Below are 15,780 nucleotides of genomic sequence, written 5' to 3'. Positions count from 1 at the left end.
TGGTTAAATTTTGTTTTAATTTTTATTATTAAAATTAAATTATTTAATTTGATATTATAAATATTAGATGCAAATAAATATTCATGTAAACGAGGAAAAAAACAAGAGAAACGAAAATAGCGTGAGAATTCCATTTTCCAAGACAACAGAATACATCAGCTTAGAAACCGTTTGCTGTCTTTAAAGAACTGTTACACATGTCATGCAACTGTCTAAATAGCTATTTTCATCAAGCAACACCCACCCCCTAGGCCACCCCCCTAAATCATGTTACTATTTTCTTAATATAGCCAGACACAACTAAAACAATATGACTTGAGAATTTTTCCAAATTTACCAAATGAGAAATGTACTTTTAACTATTTAATAAAGAAGCTATTAGTCGTCAATAGAATTGTCTTTTAATGTTCTAATGAAAAGGTGTTATTTTTGTTAATTATGAGATTGAATCTTTTGTGGTTCGGTCATTAACTGATTGCTTGTAGGTTTGATTAATTCGGAATTAAGAAATTTAGAATAAAAGGGCTCACTTTGCTTGTTAAGAGTAGACAATCCATTCCTCGTCTTTGTTCTTATTGCATACTATCTCATCTCATCATATTCTGTTATGCGAGATTAGAAAATTACCATCAATATCTCGGTTTAAATCTGAAATAATTATTTTTCATAGCCCTATGGCTATTTATAGCTAGCAACTTAAGAAGTCTCGGATGTACTGACCACTACTAGCATTGCATCTTTAATTTGATGCAGTCAATGATTTCTCGAAAAGTCACAATTACCACAAATAAAAATATTAATGATGAGGAATGAAATTGACTTGTGAAAAGCACAGAAATCATCAGTATCGGTATATCCCGATCCATTTCTAGGTTTTTGAGAAATTTTAAGTGACAATTTAGATTTAATAACTTGTTAACAATTTGAGGTTAATGAATGAGCAGGTTTTAGACCAGAAGAATATGTTGTACCTGTTATTCGGATTTGTGTAGAATATGAATATATGACAAGTAATTGATTAGTCAATTTCATTCTTCTTTTTTCTTTTTTGCTTTCATCATAATGAAAATATATTTTGACAATTTTTGGGGATGAGTACACCTGTTCAAAGTTCCCAAAAGCCTGATAGGGTGGGTTACAGAGTTACGCTATGGAAAATTGTCTGTTCCATTTGTTTTGTTTCATAAAGTGAAGAATATTTAGAAAAATGAAAAGTTAGTAATTGAGACTTGTAGCTTTCAACCAAAAAGTATTGTACTTCTTTCAATAATCAAATTTGTCTAATATATGTTCACGTAACTTAGCTTATGGTGTAATGGTATCGGTTAAAGTTGCATGAGGCTGAAGTGTATACACATTCGATTTCGGACAAAATGCAATGTCTGAAATTTCATACGGTTGAATGTTAGACCTTTATGCTTGAACTACCGCTATATATGTGTGGCCAAATTCATTTAATTTTTTAATTTAGATAAAGTGCGATGTTTGAAATTTCCTATCACTAAAGTTTAGTGCCATTTGCTTGAACTTCATAAGTATGTGGCTGAATTTATTCATTTTAATTATCTGAAGTTCATCCAATGAACCCATAACTCATTTTATTTATTACACCGGGGAGGGAGAAGGGGGAAAGGGGATGAGTGATATGCTATTTATGCAGTTTTAACTCTCCACCTCAACTGTGAAAGGCAGGGAGTGCACTGAGTGAGCCAACCCTTGACCCGTCACAACTCGTTTTAATTTTTAAATTCGCAATAAAATAGTTTTACATATTTAATGAACTTTCTAATACAGATACATAGTCTGAGCAAAGCGATTGAGTTCGACCAAATCCGTACTATTCTAGCTTCGCCCTTATGGATGAGACTCATATGTTCTTAATTAGATGTCCCATATTAGAGCTCTTAGAATGGAGAAAATTTTGATTGGGAGCACTTTTTCCTTAATGAATCTGATACGATGCGAACCCAAATGGATTAGGCTAGTAAATTTCCAATACTAGATAATTAAATTTACCTCCAAACTCGCTTTGCTTTCGTATGAATTTTTCAATTTTTCACATAAAACATGATACTAATCGATTGGGGTCATATACTCATATCCAACTTGTCTTTCAAACTTTAATCTTAGCAAGTTCTCAACCAATTATATATACCCCCTACCCCTTTATGCAATTCTCTAGGTAGGGTCCCAACATAAGGAACTTAAAAGCTAACTCTACTAAACTCTACGATGGATGATTCAAGCAAATTTAGCCTTATCTTAAAAGAAGAACAAATGATGAGCCTAACGGAACTCTTTTATGGACACCCTTTCTTTGATATTACGTATTAAAAACCGCTCTTCCTGCTTATTGTGACAATTGAATTTAGTACCTGAAATAACAAATATAAAAAGTTTGATTTAAAGTGTTTAGGATTGAGTAAATTATGAAGACAATAAGAAAGAAAAAGATCTATATATATCCGAGATCAATTATAGTATTAATTACGATTTCGAAAATATACGTGTTAGCCATCGGAAAGTCTGATTTTTCATCGAGAGTGGTTCAAGATTTAATATATAAGTATATAAAATATTCTTTTACGTATATACATAATTAGTATAATTTCTAAACGGTATAAATTTTCAATAAAAGATGTTCAATGGACCATCTAAACCGTTGCGGTTTAATTTAATCATGTAAGAGTATGTTTACAGGACCAACTTTAAGTTCTGTACTTTCTAGGAACCTTTTACATTATCTAGGTATATAAATCGGTTTAAAAAATAGTAATCCCTTCAATTATGTGGACGGATTATAGTCATTATAGGTCTATAGCCTTTAAAGTTTAGATCAATAATTGATCTTGACATGAGAAGACTAATTAACCCAAAAAATTCCTACTAATATCCTTAAGAAAAATCTCAAAACAATTAAAAAAGAAGGTTAGTTATAACAAATTCACCTATGAAATCATTAACAAAAAAAAAGGCAAAAGATGATTGGGACCCTCTTAACTCATCCATAATCAACCATCTTTCTTCCCATTGTTCCCCCCACCCCCCCCCCCCCCCCCCTTCTAAGTGCTTCACACTGTATTATATATAGATATTCCCAAAATACAAAAACATAATATATAAAATGCGACCCCACTTCTCATGCAATGACGACAAAATTCACTCCAAAAAAAAATAATCAAAATTCAAAAAACAAATAAATCCACTGTCATCATCCTCTATATATAACCACCTCCCTTTACTCATCATCTTCATTCCATTCTCTTTTCTTTCTCCTCCATCACCACTACCATTTTCCTACAAAAAGAAAAAACCTTTTCCAAAAAACTTATAAATTTCGTCAAAAAATCATTATACGAAAAAAAATCACGAGTCTACAGCTACCTAGCTAGTTGTATGTCCAAATTTTGTTGTTAACAAAATTATTTCTCGTTTGGAATAAGAAGATTATTATTTTTAACGATGACACATTTAGCTGCATCGTCATCAACTATTGCACCGGTGGGCTCGCCACGGTCACCGTGGCACTCACCGGTGCCGTATTTATTTGGTGGATTAGCAGCCATGTTAGGGCTAATTGCATTTGCACTACTAATATTAGCATGTTCTTATTGGAGACTTAGTGGTTATCTTGAAGAAAATCAAGAAGGTGATATTGAAGAAGGAAATAATAATAATAGTAGTGGTGATGGTGATGTTAAAATGGAGGATCCACCAATTCTTGAAGATAAATTTTTGGTTATTATGGCTGGACAATTGAAGCCAACTTATATTGCTACACCTAGTTTGTCTAGTAGGGCTTCATCTTTTGGCAGTAGTAGCAGTTGTACCGCGAGCAGTGAGATTAGTACGGATAAATCCGAGGGAGAAGAGAATGATGAAGAGAAGATGAAAGAAGAAAATGGTTCCTCCAGTTCGATCCCTGAAAATGAAGAAGTACCTACAGGAAGTGTTTCATCAAATGGTGTCTCGAGTTCAACCCGTGAAAATGAAGAAGTATCTGCAGAAGGTGTTTCATCAGATGGTGTTTCGAGTTCGACCCCTGAAAATGAAGAAGTACCTACCAGAAGCGTAACTAATCCCATGTGACACAAATCCGAATTAATTGAGACAGTGAATTCTAAATATCGAAAATGAAGAGCATGGTAAGCATCGGTGAGCCTAAGAAGAAAAAAAGTAAATTTTCGGATGTTATTTATGGATATGTGGGAAACTAGGCATGTTTGGGAAAAAAAAAATGGGGCTTTGGAAAGAAGAATGGGATTCCTCTTAATTAACTTTTGGTAGAGGTATAGATAGAGCTTTCTCTTGTTTTCTTTTTCCTTAATCTTGGAAATATCGGAAATGTATATACTTTTTGGAGAATTTTAATGAATGGGAAAGCTTTATCTTGGTACTTAATTTTTATATCTTAGTTTTTTTACTTTTTCATTTCTCATTCTTTGCATACTCATCTACGAAAAATAAAGAATCTTTTAATACCTTGTATATTTTTAATTCATTTGTTGAAGGTAAGATGCCTCATTCTTTGATCTGATTTCCAAATTTTTTCTAGTAATTTTTCAGAAAGTTTCTTATCTTCTAGATGGAGTATAAAATTATACGATAAAATAGTAAGAAATGAACACACTGTCTTTCAATACAGGACAATTTACTTTTTTATATTTAAATTATGACTTCATTGATCACACAAAAAGTTACAATATATTCTTTTCACCATGCATATACATCTTCTCGCAGGGATTTAAATTTAAATTTCAATAATATATAATAGGGCATTAAATTATCATTATCTTCTCACATATATGGTATGAATCATCCACCTTAAAAATAGTTAGGTTGACATTGAATAAGATGGTTCTTGATGTGGTCCTAAGACCTGAGATCCCAAACTCTGAAAATGCCTGAACATTATGAAAGCTCCCCCCTCTTGTTACTTTATCATAGAAATGATCAGTTACAATTTAACTAAAAAAATTATAGTAATATTTTATTATCAATTTTTGGTGTTATATTTTGTCGATCTTATATAAAAAGTACATTATTTAACTACAAAATATTTGTAATGGGTCATAAAATATTCGTAAGGATTCCTCCATAATCTACTCTTTATAGAGAGGTTTCGGATTCGAGTCCGTAGCATAGAAAATATTTTGGTAGGTAGGGGCAGAACTGTAGCATAAGAAGCGGGTTCAACAGAACATAATAATTTTTGTTTAGACCTTGTATCTGTTTTAAGAAATTCATTTAATAAGTATAAATTATTAAGTTAGAACCTAATAATTCCAAAACACTAAAATCCCAAATTCATGAACTTCATGTCTTAGCTCCGTGTCAAGTAGAAATGTTGCCTTTTCAAATAACCTTACATGACGTGAATCTTAATTAATTGAGTTTTAATATGAGTACCGAATACCCGATACAAATCTGTTCTTTTTAAAAACAAAAGTGTTATCCAAACTGATCGGTCTATTGGCTTCAGCTTTAACTAGGGAGTAGTTCAGATATTCACATCACAAAGAATAAATTACTGAATTCATTAACTTCGTATCTTGGCTCCACGTCGGCTAGTAGAAAGTGCTTCCTACTCAAATGACTCAAATGACACGTCGGCTAGTAGAAAGTGCTTCCTACTCAAATGACTTTACCTGACGCGAATCATAATTAATTGGATTTTAATAAGAGGCGGATTTAGGATTTAAATTTTAGGGGTCCAATCTTTTAAGATTTTTAGTTGAACTTATTATATTTTAAAAGTTATGGATTCATATTTATTATTTATCAAAATTTTAATAAATTTTTACACATAAATTTATGCTCTTCGTCGAAAGTTAGGAATTGAACCCCTAACTTTAAGGCTACATACGCCCCAGGTTTTAATACGAGTACTGAATACGTGATAAAAAAAATCAAATAAAAATCTGTTTTTTTAACAAAAAAAAAAGTGCTGTCCAAACTGATCTGTCTATGGGCTTCACCTTTAACCAGAGAGTAGTTCAGATATTCACATGAAAAACCAGACAGTTATAGCTTTAACCTGAAACTGATCGAAACAACAAGAATTCATGCATTAAATTCTTGTACAGTTGTTAGTCACGTGACACTTGTATTTATATGTCATAAATATTGGGGGTACCCCCGCTACCCTACCCTACCTGGCTCCCTCATGCTAAATACTTACCCACATTAATATTTACATTAAATTATATCAATTAATCATTGTTAAGTGGTTTAACGATTGTAAGAATACATATACTAATTAATCATGGCTGAGTCATAATAAAATTATGTACAAGAACGTAAAATGAATCTATATATTGATTTGTTGTGCATATCGAATAACTTTTTCCCGATTTGACATTGATGTGGCCGCTTGATATAAGTTCAAGTTATTGAGTTCTATCGAACCTGTAAGTATAATCATATTCATAGCTTTTCTTCTCATTGAAGTACACACAAACTGATTCGAACACCATTGTGAAAATGTAATATATATAATATGGTTGAGTTGCTACTAATGATCTTATGTAATTTATTAATGCAATATATAAGTTCTGATTACTTATTGCTTCATATGAAGAGACTTGAGAGAATTAAAAAAAATCGATTTTGGTTCGTGAAATGGAGATCAAAATAGGATAAGATCATACATAGGAAATGAGTTTTCAAATTCTCTAATGATGGTATTTTATTTTGTTCTTGGGGAAGTGGTACACAACAGCACGCATTGTCTTGTTGAATGGGTGCATTGTCTTGTTGAGTGGGTGCATTGTCTTTGAATATTACATCTACTTTGTTGAGGTTATTGGACTGTACACCATTTTTGTGGGATCATTTAAAATGATTTGTAACCATAATTATCTTTCACAAACTTATTGGCTAGTGCACACCATTAATTTGAGCATGTCACAAAATAGAGAGGTTCACCTTTTTTTTTTTTTTTTTTTTTTCATATGGTGTTTGATATTTGTTTTTCATGGGAGGTAAAATGCTACCTGCCAAAAGGAAACTGCTTTATTTCCAAGAGTTGAACTCGAGATTCTCATTAAAAATAGAGGGGTATATTTACTCTCCTACCGTATTCTTTGTCCTCATTTAACTTTTGGTCTAATATTATTCCAGCCATTAAGGAATAAGTCTCGGCTTTTCTTTTCTCTTGATCCTTAATGGCACTCAGACGTGAGGGTAGTTTCAAATCTAAATCAAAAGCTGATGAGGAGTAATTTAAAATTTTCCAGAAGAATTTAGACATCTAGAATCACGTATTTCACACTGAATTTATGTTAGTAACAAGTACGAATAAAAGACGATGTGCTAACACCAACAACATAAATGGCGACTAGGGTGAGTGGGAGCCAGGGAAGAAAAATTTAATTAGTATATCACAAAGTAGAGAGGTTAACTATTTCTTCCCATCCGATTGATGTTCACATAGTACCTGTTTTAGGGCTTGATTAATTATTATTCGTGCCAGTAAGTCTCACTTTGGAGGTAAGACATTCAAAGATAACTTCATTACCAATCTCGAATCAGAAATTTCTGATTAAAGATAGAGAAATACTTACTAGTTACTACCCTAGTATAACCTTTGATGGTTACATATATACGTTAAATCCTATAAAAACGAAAAATTAGCTTACAAGCTCAATTGAAACAAATAAAGAACCAGTAAAGACATGAGAATAATCTCAACCATAATGAACCCAATTAATCCTCAAATGTCAATCATGAAAAAGAAGCACAAATACTAAAAAGATGCCGCATCATGAAAATGCTGCTTAATTAGTGCAGTACACATTTCACTGTATTTTTTGAACAAAATATAGTGCAACCTTGTACTATCTATATCACTCAAGTACTTATTTTTCAATTACTTACTTTTAGGACAAACTAAAATTTGCCAAGTGTTTGTATGCTTTCGTTGGAAAGGTCTTTTTTAGCTATCTTCCGTTCTTGTCTAATCTAACCTTTTATTTAAATCACATTCATGGTTGACTTCTAAGGTTTAAATTTGAGTTAATTTCTTAAATAGTCATTTAACTTAAGATATTTTTGCAGTAGAGTTATTAAGCTGATTATATTATTTAAGAATAATCAGGCTTTGCTTGCATTGCTTAGCAAATTAAAATGTTTAGAATAACCCCATCAGTAGCAACGAGTTCAGTAATAAAAACTTAAAGATAGAAATCGTTAAATTAAAATTGGAAAAATAATAGGCATGCCACATTTACAACAATTCCAAGATATATATAGCTATCTTTCGTTCTTATAATACCTATTACCCAGACTAGAAAACATAAGAGCGATGCTTTCTCATTTTCAATCTTTTAGTTTTTAATTGTCTAATCTTGCCTTTTGCTTAAATCCCATCCATGGTTGCCTTTTAAGGTTTAAAATTATGCTCTTGTTCTTCATATTTATCCACACCGAACCAATACCTAACACCCAAATTCTTATTTATTAAAAGTTAGAGAATAAACCCCCTTAATTCCTTTTTAAAAATTGGGAATATTTCGAAGCTATTCTGTATTCTCTTTTTCTTAAGACTCCCTTTGTTTAACGTATGACATGACATAGAACAACTGCGAAATGCTATCACAAATATGTACATTTCTTGATATAAATAGTTAGCAACTATTCATTTCACAAAGTTCATGAAACTATATTTATGTAAGAATTTATGAATCAAATCTACTTTATCCTTGAAGCTTGAAAGACAGCTCGTGGCTAAAGTGTACAATAGGTTATAAAGTTGTGATTGAACCTTTGTGCAACAGAAGAAGTGCTCTTGGTCTTTTTGTGGTAAATAGAACTTGATACCCACTGTTAGAATTTAATACCAAAATAATATACACATATGAACACAACGGAATTTAACGTAAATATTATGGTGGTTTTCAAGACTCTTCTGGAAAACCTTAGTAGCCCGGTACGATAGGATAAAAAAAGACTCTTTAGAGTTTTCCTTGCATATATGTCTCTAGGACTTTATCGATCAAGCACTTCTTACAAAATGTACGAAATTGAAAGAAGAATCGCTACTTTAGAATGAGAGAATTAGATCCAGGATTCAGATTAGGAATTGCTAATCTTATTCTTGGCCTTATTTCATGACCTGAGGGCAAAAACTGTCATATCTTATGGTAGGGGTATCAGCCCTATGTGGGGAAGGGTCGACAGTTCATTTTTTGATAATCACTAAGTAGCATAAGTTTCGATAAACCTCCATAGTGATTTTTACCAACAATCTTAGCGACCTTTATCTATCCAATATTGATCTATATTTAAATAAGTGAATCGAATAAAATTTTCATAGCATTAAATGAAGTCCTCTTCAAACAATATTTAGAAAACTAACCATTATTCCACGAGGTATAATGAATAATATTCAAGCACTAACACTATATATGGTGTCCAAATGAAACCAAAAGATTTTTCAAGTGTGTGCTATGTGTGATCACAATCGAAGTACATCATTATATGGATTGCATAAGCCATATCTAGCTAGGCCACTTCTCAACTACATTTAGCATGAGAATAATATGAGGTCATGTTCTTATTCAATTGAATAGGAAGTCTTCATCAATTTTATGTTATTAGCATAAACTCCAATTGCTTACTTATGAACAGTTAAACTTGAATTCAATATTTTCAACTTGGAGCATAAATTATAAAGTTGTGAATATTAAACCTTTGCGCAAAAGAAGAAGTGCTGATCTTGATCTTTATGTGGTAATGGAATTTGAATAATCATTTATTCATCTAATTAAATGGATGAGATACACAAGAAGATTGTTAGAGTTTTCTTTGCATACATATCTATCAAGCACTTCATACAAAATGTACGAAATTGGAAGAAAAGTTGTTACTTTTACAACGAGAATTAGATCCAGGATTCATACTAGGATTGCTACTCATTCCAATGCACTTTGCCTTATTACATGACCTGAGAGCAGAAACTGACTTATCTTATGGTAGGGGTACCGATCCTATGTAGCGAAGGGCTTGCCTGATAATCGCTATAATCTTAGCAACTTCTATGCATCAATTATTGATCTAGATTGAAGTAAGTGCATAACGAAAATTTCATAGCATTAAGTGAAGTCCTATTCAAACAATTAGAAATGCAGCAATAATTAAATAGAGCAGAAGAAATATTCAAGCATAACACTATATGGTGTCCAAATGAAACCAAGTTATTTTTTAAAGTGTGTGCTATGTGTGATCCCAATCAAAGTACATCATTATATTGGTTGCATAAGCCATATCTAGTCCGTATCTCAACTACATATAGCCCATATAGAGAATAATATGAGGTCATAGTTCTTATTTCAATTCAAGACAAGTCTTTATCAATTTTCTGTCATTAGCCCAATATCCAATTGCTTACATATGAACAGTTCAAAGCATATTAATGCAACATCCACTAAAGTCCTTTGGTACATTCACTTAATAGTAGACTAGTAGTTTTTTCCAATAGTTGGAAAGAAAATTAGTGTCTTGCAATTTTTTAAAACTGAAAATTAATTATTTAGACCATAAATCTACCATATTCGTTCTGGTAAATCAATGAGCTTAATCTCATTTGTTTTCTATTAATCATATCAATGAAGTTGCGGCTCGTGAAAATTGTTATTATTTTGGTTGTTACTATTACAATCTCAGTTTATGACACGTATTGTTTACTTTGACTCAAGACATCACAAATATATATATATATATATATATATATATATATATATATATATATATATATATATATATATATATATATATATATATATATATATATTCTCATTGACCCGTACTCATCGGTCTATCCTTCGACGTCATGGACATCACAGTTACCTAGGAATTGGGTCACACTCATCAATTAAATGGAGTAGAGTTTTGTATTGGACAAGCCTCATTCGAAATTGTTGAAGTGTGTAATCATCTCATCTAAAAACTTAAGTTTTTAAAAAAAACACATACTTCAGTTTTTTGTTTAATAATATTATATCTCAACACACCTCACATATGAGCTTGATTCTTTTTCATGAGTGAAACATGTGGAAACACATATTTATTTTCTAATATATTATATTCCAACATAAATTCATCTGGTTTAGGATTTCAATTTAGTATGTTTGGTATTTTATAAATTATGGGAAAGGTTTATTAAAGAGGACAATGATGAGGCATTTCCTAATGATTATGACAACCATTGATATTTGTTTTGACGAGAGTCAATTATTTGAATTCGAATGATTTTTTTGATGAAGTAAGCCAAGACTGGAAAACGATTCGATAATTTCATCTAAAAAAGTAATGAAATAACAAGTCATAAGCTTCATTATTATACCCCATTTGGACAAGTTGTGGACAAGATGACAAGATGCAGGATTATTCTTTTTGCAAACGTCAACAATAATTATGCAGAAACTAGAGAAAGGGCCAATTGTTGGGTTTATATGCAAGTAAAATCGTTTTTTTGTTGGGAAAATGTCCACAAAATAATGCACTCACTTTAGTGCAATGTGACATTTTCCAGTATGCAAAAAATTGTTTGAAGTATGTCTCCAAAAATTATTCTGATTGAGATGTATATATATATATATATATATATTTTGGAGAAACCACCCCAAGATTTTGAAAACTATATTATCCTTAGATTTAACTTTGTTGCGAATAAAATGTTACTTTTTTTTTCTTTTTGGTTACTTGAAGTGTAGCAAAGCTGCTGGAAATTGCTTCAAGAGTTTGACTCTAAAATACTAGGTTCTGCTTAACCCGCGAACTTATAATTGAAGCCGCCATTAAATTCAAATATTTATCAATTTTCTTTGCAAGAAAGAAAAATATTGTGCTTATAAGAGTAAAGGATACGTAAATGCAATTTCGGATATGCAAGCATCCTTTCTGTTTGTTGTTGTAAATAATGTCTTCATCAGAAAAAATCATTTTTCTAAAGTAAAACTTCTTGATATGTTTGACTGATCCGTAGAATGGATTGATCTTATATCTTATCTAGCCAACTCCAAATGATCATTTCCTAATGGAAATGCATTCACTTGACATTATTTAATTGTTAAGGAGATGAATGCTATCTATCAGAAATTTTTTCAGTCTTAGGGTTCGAATTTGAAATTTCTTATTAAAAGTGGATGAATTATATCCATCACATGGTATTCTGGGCTAGTTGATTTTATTTTTTCACTAATTTTCCATGTTTGACTCCTCTAGCAGTAATAAATTGATCAAAGTAGTTTGTCTCTCTCTCTTTTTTGTTTTTTAGAAATAGAATACTTTTGATAAGCCATTTTTTGGTTTCTTTTGAAATTCTTCAAAATAATTTTGTTTTTCCTTTTAAAACTTTTAGAGTTACAAAAAATTTCTAAGACTTGGTGTGTGCGCGATGCTATATATCTAGATATAGTGATAATTTTAACAGTACAAGGACTTTGTAGAAAAACTATATGAGCTTAAACTTATCCGACAATATCACACAATGTTAAAAATATTTGTTTAGTTATTTTAGCCAACAAAACTATCAATCGGTCGAGCATCGACAGGAAGGGGCATCTATATTGATCTGTAAATGCAAGCCCAATTATATCTTTATATCTTGACCCAAGTTTGATTTTTTTCCACGGGTTGTCCTTCAAACGCATTGGTCTTTAATTTTTTTTCCCTTCAAATTGATGGTCTTTAATTTTTGCCCTTCATCTAAAAAAGTGACCGAAAATATTTTGAGATTCTGGGTTTGAATACTGGCTCAGTCAAAAAAACAAAATCGCAAGGCTAGGTTACGCGAAAGTTAGGCCTAGGCCTAACTTAGAACCTGTTTGATTGGGCTTAAAAAAAGCAGCTTATGCAAAAAAAAAAAAAAGGGGGTAGGTCAACTTATTTTTTTTGGCTTATAAGCTGCTTTAGATAAATTAAGTCAAGCCAAACGGGCCCAATTCTTTTTTTTGGGCTTATTTTAATCACAAAATGGCTTATTAGCTGGCCAGCCAAACACTCAAAAAAGCTGAAAACAACAACTTATAAGCCAATCCAAATAGGCTCTTAGTTATGTTGTAGTGTAGTTCAAGTTATGCTGGACAAGGGGTAAAGTTACGCCTTAAGGCATAACTTCTATATAGAAAGTATGCCTTAAGGCATAATTCGCCTTACGAATTGTTTTTTTTTTTACTCTGTTGGGATTCTACAAAAGTTATGCCTAAGGCTTAACTTTGCCCGAATAGGCCTAATTTTACTACAAATCTGCCTTGCGATTTTTTTTTGATTAAGTCGAAATTCGAACCCAGAACCTCGAGATATTTTAAGCGAAAGACAAAAATTAAAGACCACCCCGAATAAGGGAAATCGGTGCAAATTTGCCCCCAAATTTTAGTACATGATGATTGTGTTTCCTGAGCCCAATTACTAGGCATGGGTAACTCTTCTTGCTTTAGCTTTTGAAAAGAAAATGCAAAATCTTTCTTTCTAAACAATATAATAAATAATAGTACCATAAAGAAGAATAGGACTCAATTTACGAGTTCTGCAATTAAACATGCTACTATCTTCGGAGCTAATTCATACCTCCATTTATACTGTATGACTAGAAAATCGAATGATGATAGGTTACATCTATTTTACGACATATAGAATGGACAAGTGGCACACATTATCACATCTAACGATGAAAGCAATGTTTTTTTCAGAAAATTTATTATTTGACTGGTTCATATGTTGTTTTATGTGATAAATTTACATGTTTAACAAGTACTCATCTTGATTAGTTGGAGATTGTGTTTATGGTTGTGGACAGTCGTGAGACTTGAAGAGTGAAGTAGTAAACTAATAAGAATAATACACATCTCAGAATTGGCATTGGGCCACGAGTTTCTCCAAATTCGTGGGCCTACAATAAGTTTCCACTTACTTTCTTGGGCCAATTGGTTCTTTGGGCCAGCCATTTTCTTGAAGGGAAAATAACCTAATAATACCACTTAAGACTCTATATTACAAAACATAAGAATATTTTTTTTTATTTACAAAATATACCAATTTAATTACAAAACATAATGGATCTGGAAAAACATAAAAGTTCACCCTTCCCTTCCCTTTTTTCCCATTCTTTGTTTCATCCAAAACAGAGCCACCCCACCTTTCCTTTTTTTTTTTTTTTTTAAATAAGCTACTACCACATGGGTGGATATATTTTATTAATAATAGCCAAATATCCATAACACAAGCAAACAAAAAAATAGCTGGACGGACAGATCTACAAAGCCCAAGAAAAAGCAACACCACCCAAAATTCAACCAACAGATATCAACTCCATTGCTTCTTAGCTCAGGTATTTCCTTTGCTGCTCTTTGTTCCACAGAGCTTTCTTCCTCCATTGCTTTCCACAAAATTGAAATCTTTGTATGTGACTCTTGAATCTCTTTACCATTTTCAGTTTCAAGCCCCAATCTCATTATCAGTATTTATTGTAAATGGCTTTACCTATAATCGATCTGAGTTCACCAGCAATATAAATGATTACCCAGATTTCTAAATCCTCTATATAGCTGGGTCTTGTATGTTTTGTGTAAGTAGCATTTGAATCTTTGATTGACGCCAATTATATGTCCCTCGAAGCTCTCACCAGAGACTTGGCTAACAAACCATCAGGAGTATGCCTCCAGATTCAAAATGAACTAAATATCACAAAACTCACATTTCGAAGCTGTATAGACTCTCTAGAATGAAGAGTATATAGATAATCAACTTATCAATCCCTCATTATGGATGTGCAATTCTGAATGTTTCTCTGGTATTGATATCTCTTCAATAGAATGAGCCAAGCTAATACCACACATTGCCGAAATGTCAATACCTGAGTTACAATATTAGTCATGCACTCCTTAGAAGCCTCAAGTCCTTGCATTCCTTATCCTTAAGTTAGGAATTTGTTGTTTATCCAAGTTGAGAATTTTCCTCCCTGCACTAGGCAATTCAGAAAAAGAATAGAACTTTAAGGTACCTGCAAAATAAAAAACAATGTTAGTTAAAAAATCTGCAAGGGAGTTGCCTTCCCTGTACACATGTTGAATCTCCACATTCCAGTGCTCCTTCATTCTCCTTATGCTTTCAACATGTGGTACTATACACCAAGGTGCCACCCACACCCCTTCCACAACATTTTTAAGCAACAAAGAATCAGTCTCCAGAATTAACGGATGTAAATTATTATCAATGCAGTACTTCATCCCCTCCAACATTGCTCTTGCTTCAGCTACAACATTTGTGGTCTCTCCAATTTCCCCACTTTGAGCATAAACCACCTTTCCTTTCCCAATTCCCTTTCTTCCCATTTTCTATTTCCTCCAAAAATTCCACCACCCACCTTTCTCTGACGTCTTCTTTGGCGAGTTCAAGCCACGCTTTGGTGGCAGATCTAAACAAACATGATTTGAAAAAGCGCAGATCTAGAAAAAATACTGAGAGAATGAAGCCATTCTTCAAAATTAGCAACTATATACTAAATCATATATAGGCAATGTAGATCCGGGAATTTAGAGTTTAGGTTCAGTTTGTTCAGATCACGTTTGTACCATTACGAAAGTTCCCTTTATGTGGCAAATACCTCCGTCTTGTCCACCCACTTGAATTCCTCTTCTTTTTTGTTCTTGTTTAATTTTTTTTCTACTTGTTGTTTTCAGTCTCCGTTATTTGAATATGAGACATTAGGAATTCCTCTTTCTACTTTCTTTTTTCAAATTATAATTTCCTCTTTGGTCTTAAGTAGAGGCTAAAAGTAGT

The 15,780-nt window shown here is 32.1% G+C and overlaps 1 protein-coding gene across 1 annotated transcript; it reads left to right on the top strand.

Moving 5' to 3' along the window:
* The first annotated feature begins 3,248 nt into the window (after positions 1–3,248).
* LOC132602830 (protein GLUTAMINE DUMPER 3) lies at positions 3,249–4,401 on the top strand. Its single transcript, XM_060315617.1, has one exon. The coding sequence runs from the start codon at positions 3,463–3,465 to the stop codon at positions 4,087–4,089; it is 627 nt and encodes a 208-aa protein (XP_060171600.1). The 5' UTR covers positions 3,249–3,462; the 3' UTR covers positions 4,090–4,401.
* The last annotated feature ends 11,379 nt before the right edge of the window (positions 4,402–15,780 follow it).

The sequence above is a fragment of the Lycium barbarum genome, chromosome 7 (genome assembly GCF_019175385.1).
Source record: "Lycium barbarum isolate Lr01 chromosome 7, ASM1917538v2, whole genome shotgun sequence".
Lineage (NCBI taxonomy): Eukaryota > Viridiplantae > Streptophyta > Magnoliopsida > Solanales > Solanaceae > Lycium > Lycium barbarum.
The sequence above is the reverse complement of the archived record's forward strand: the minus strand, read 5'-3'. Positions and strand labels throughout refer to the sequence as shown.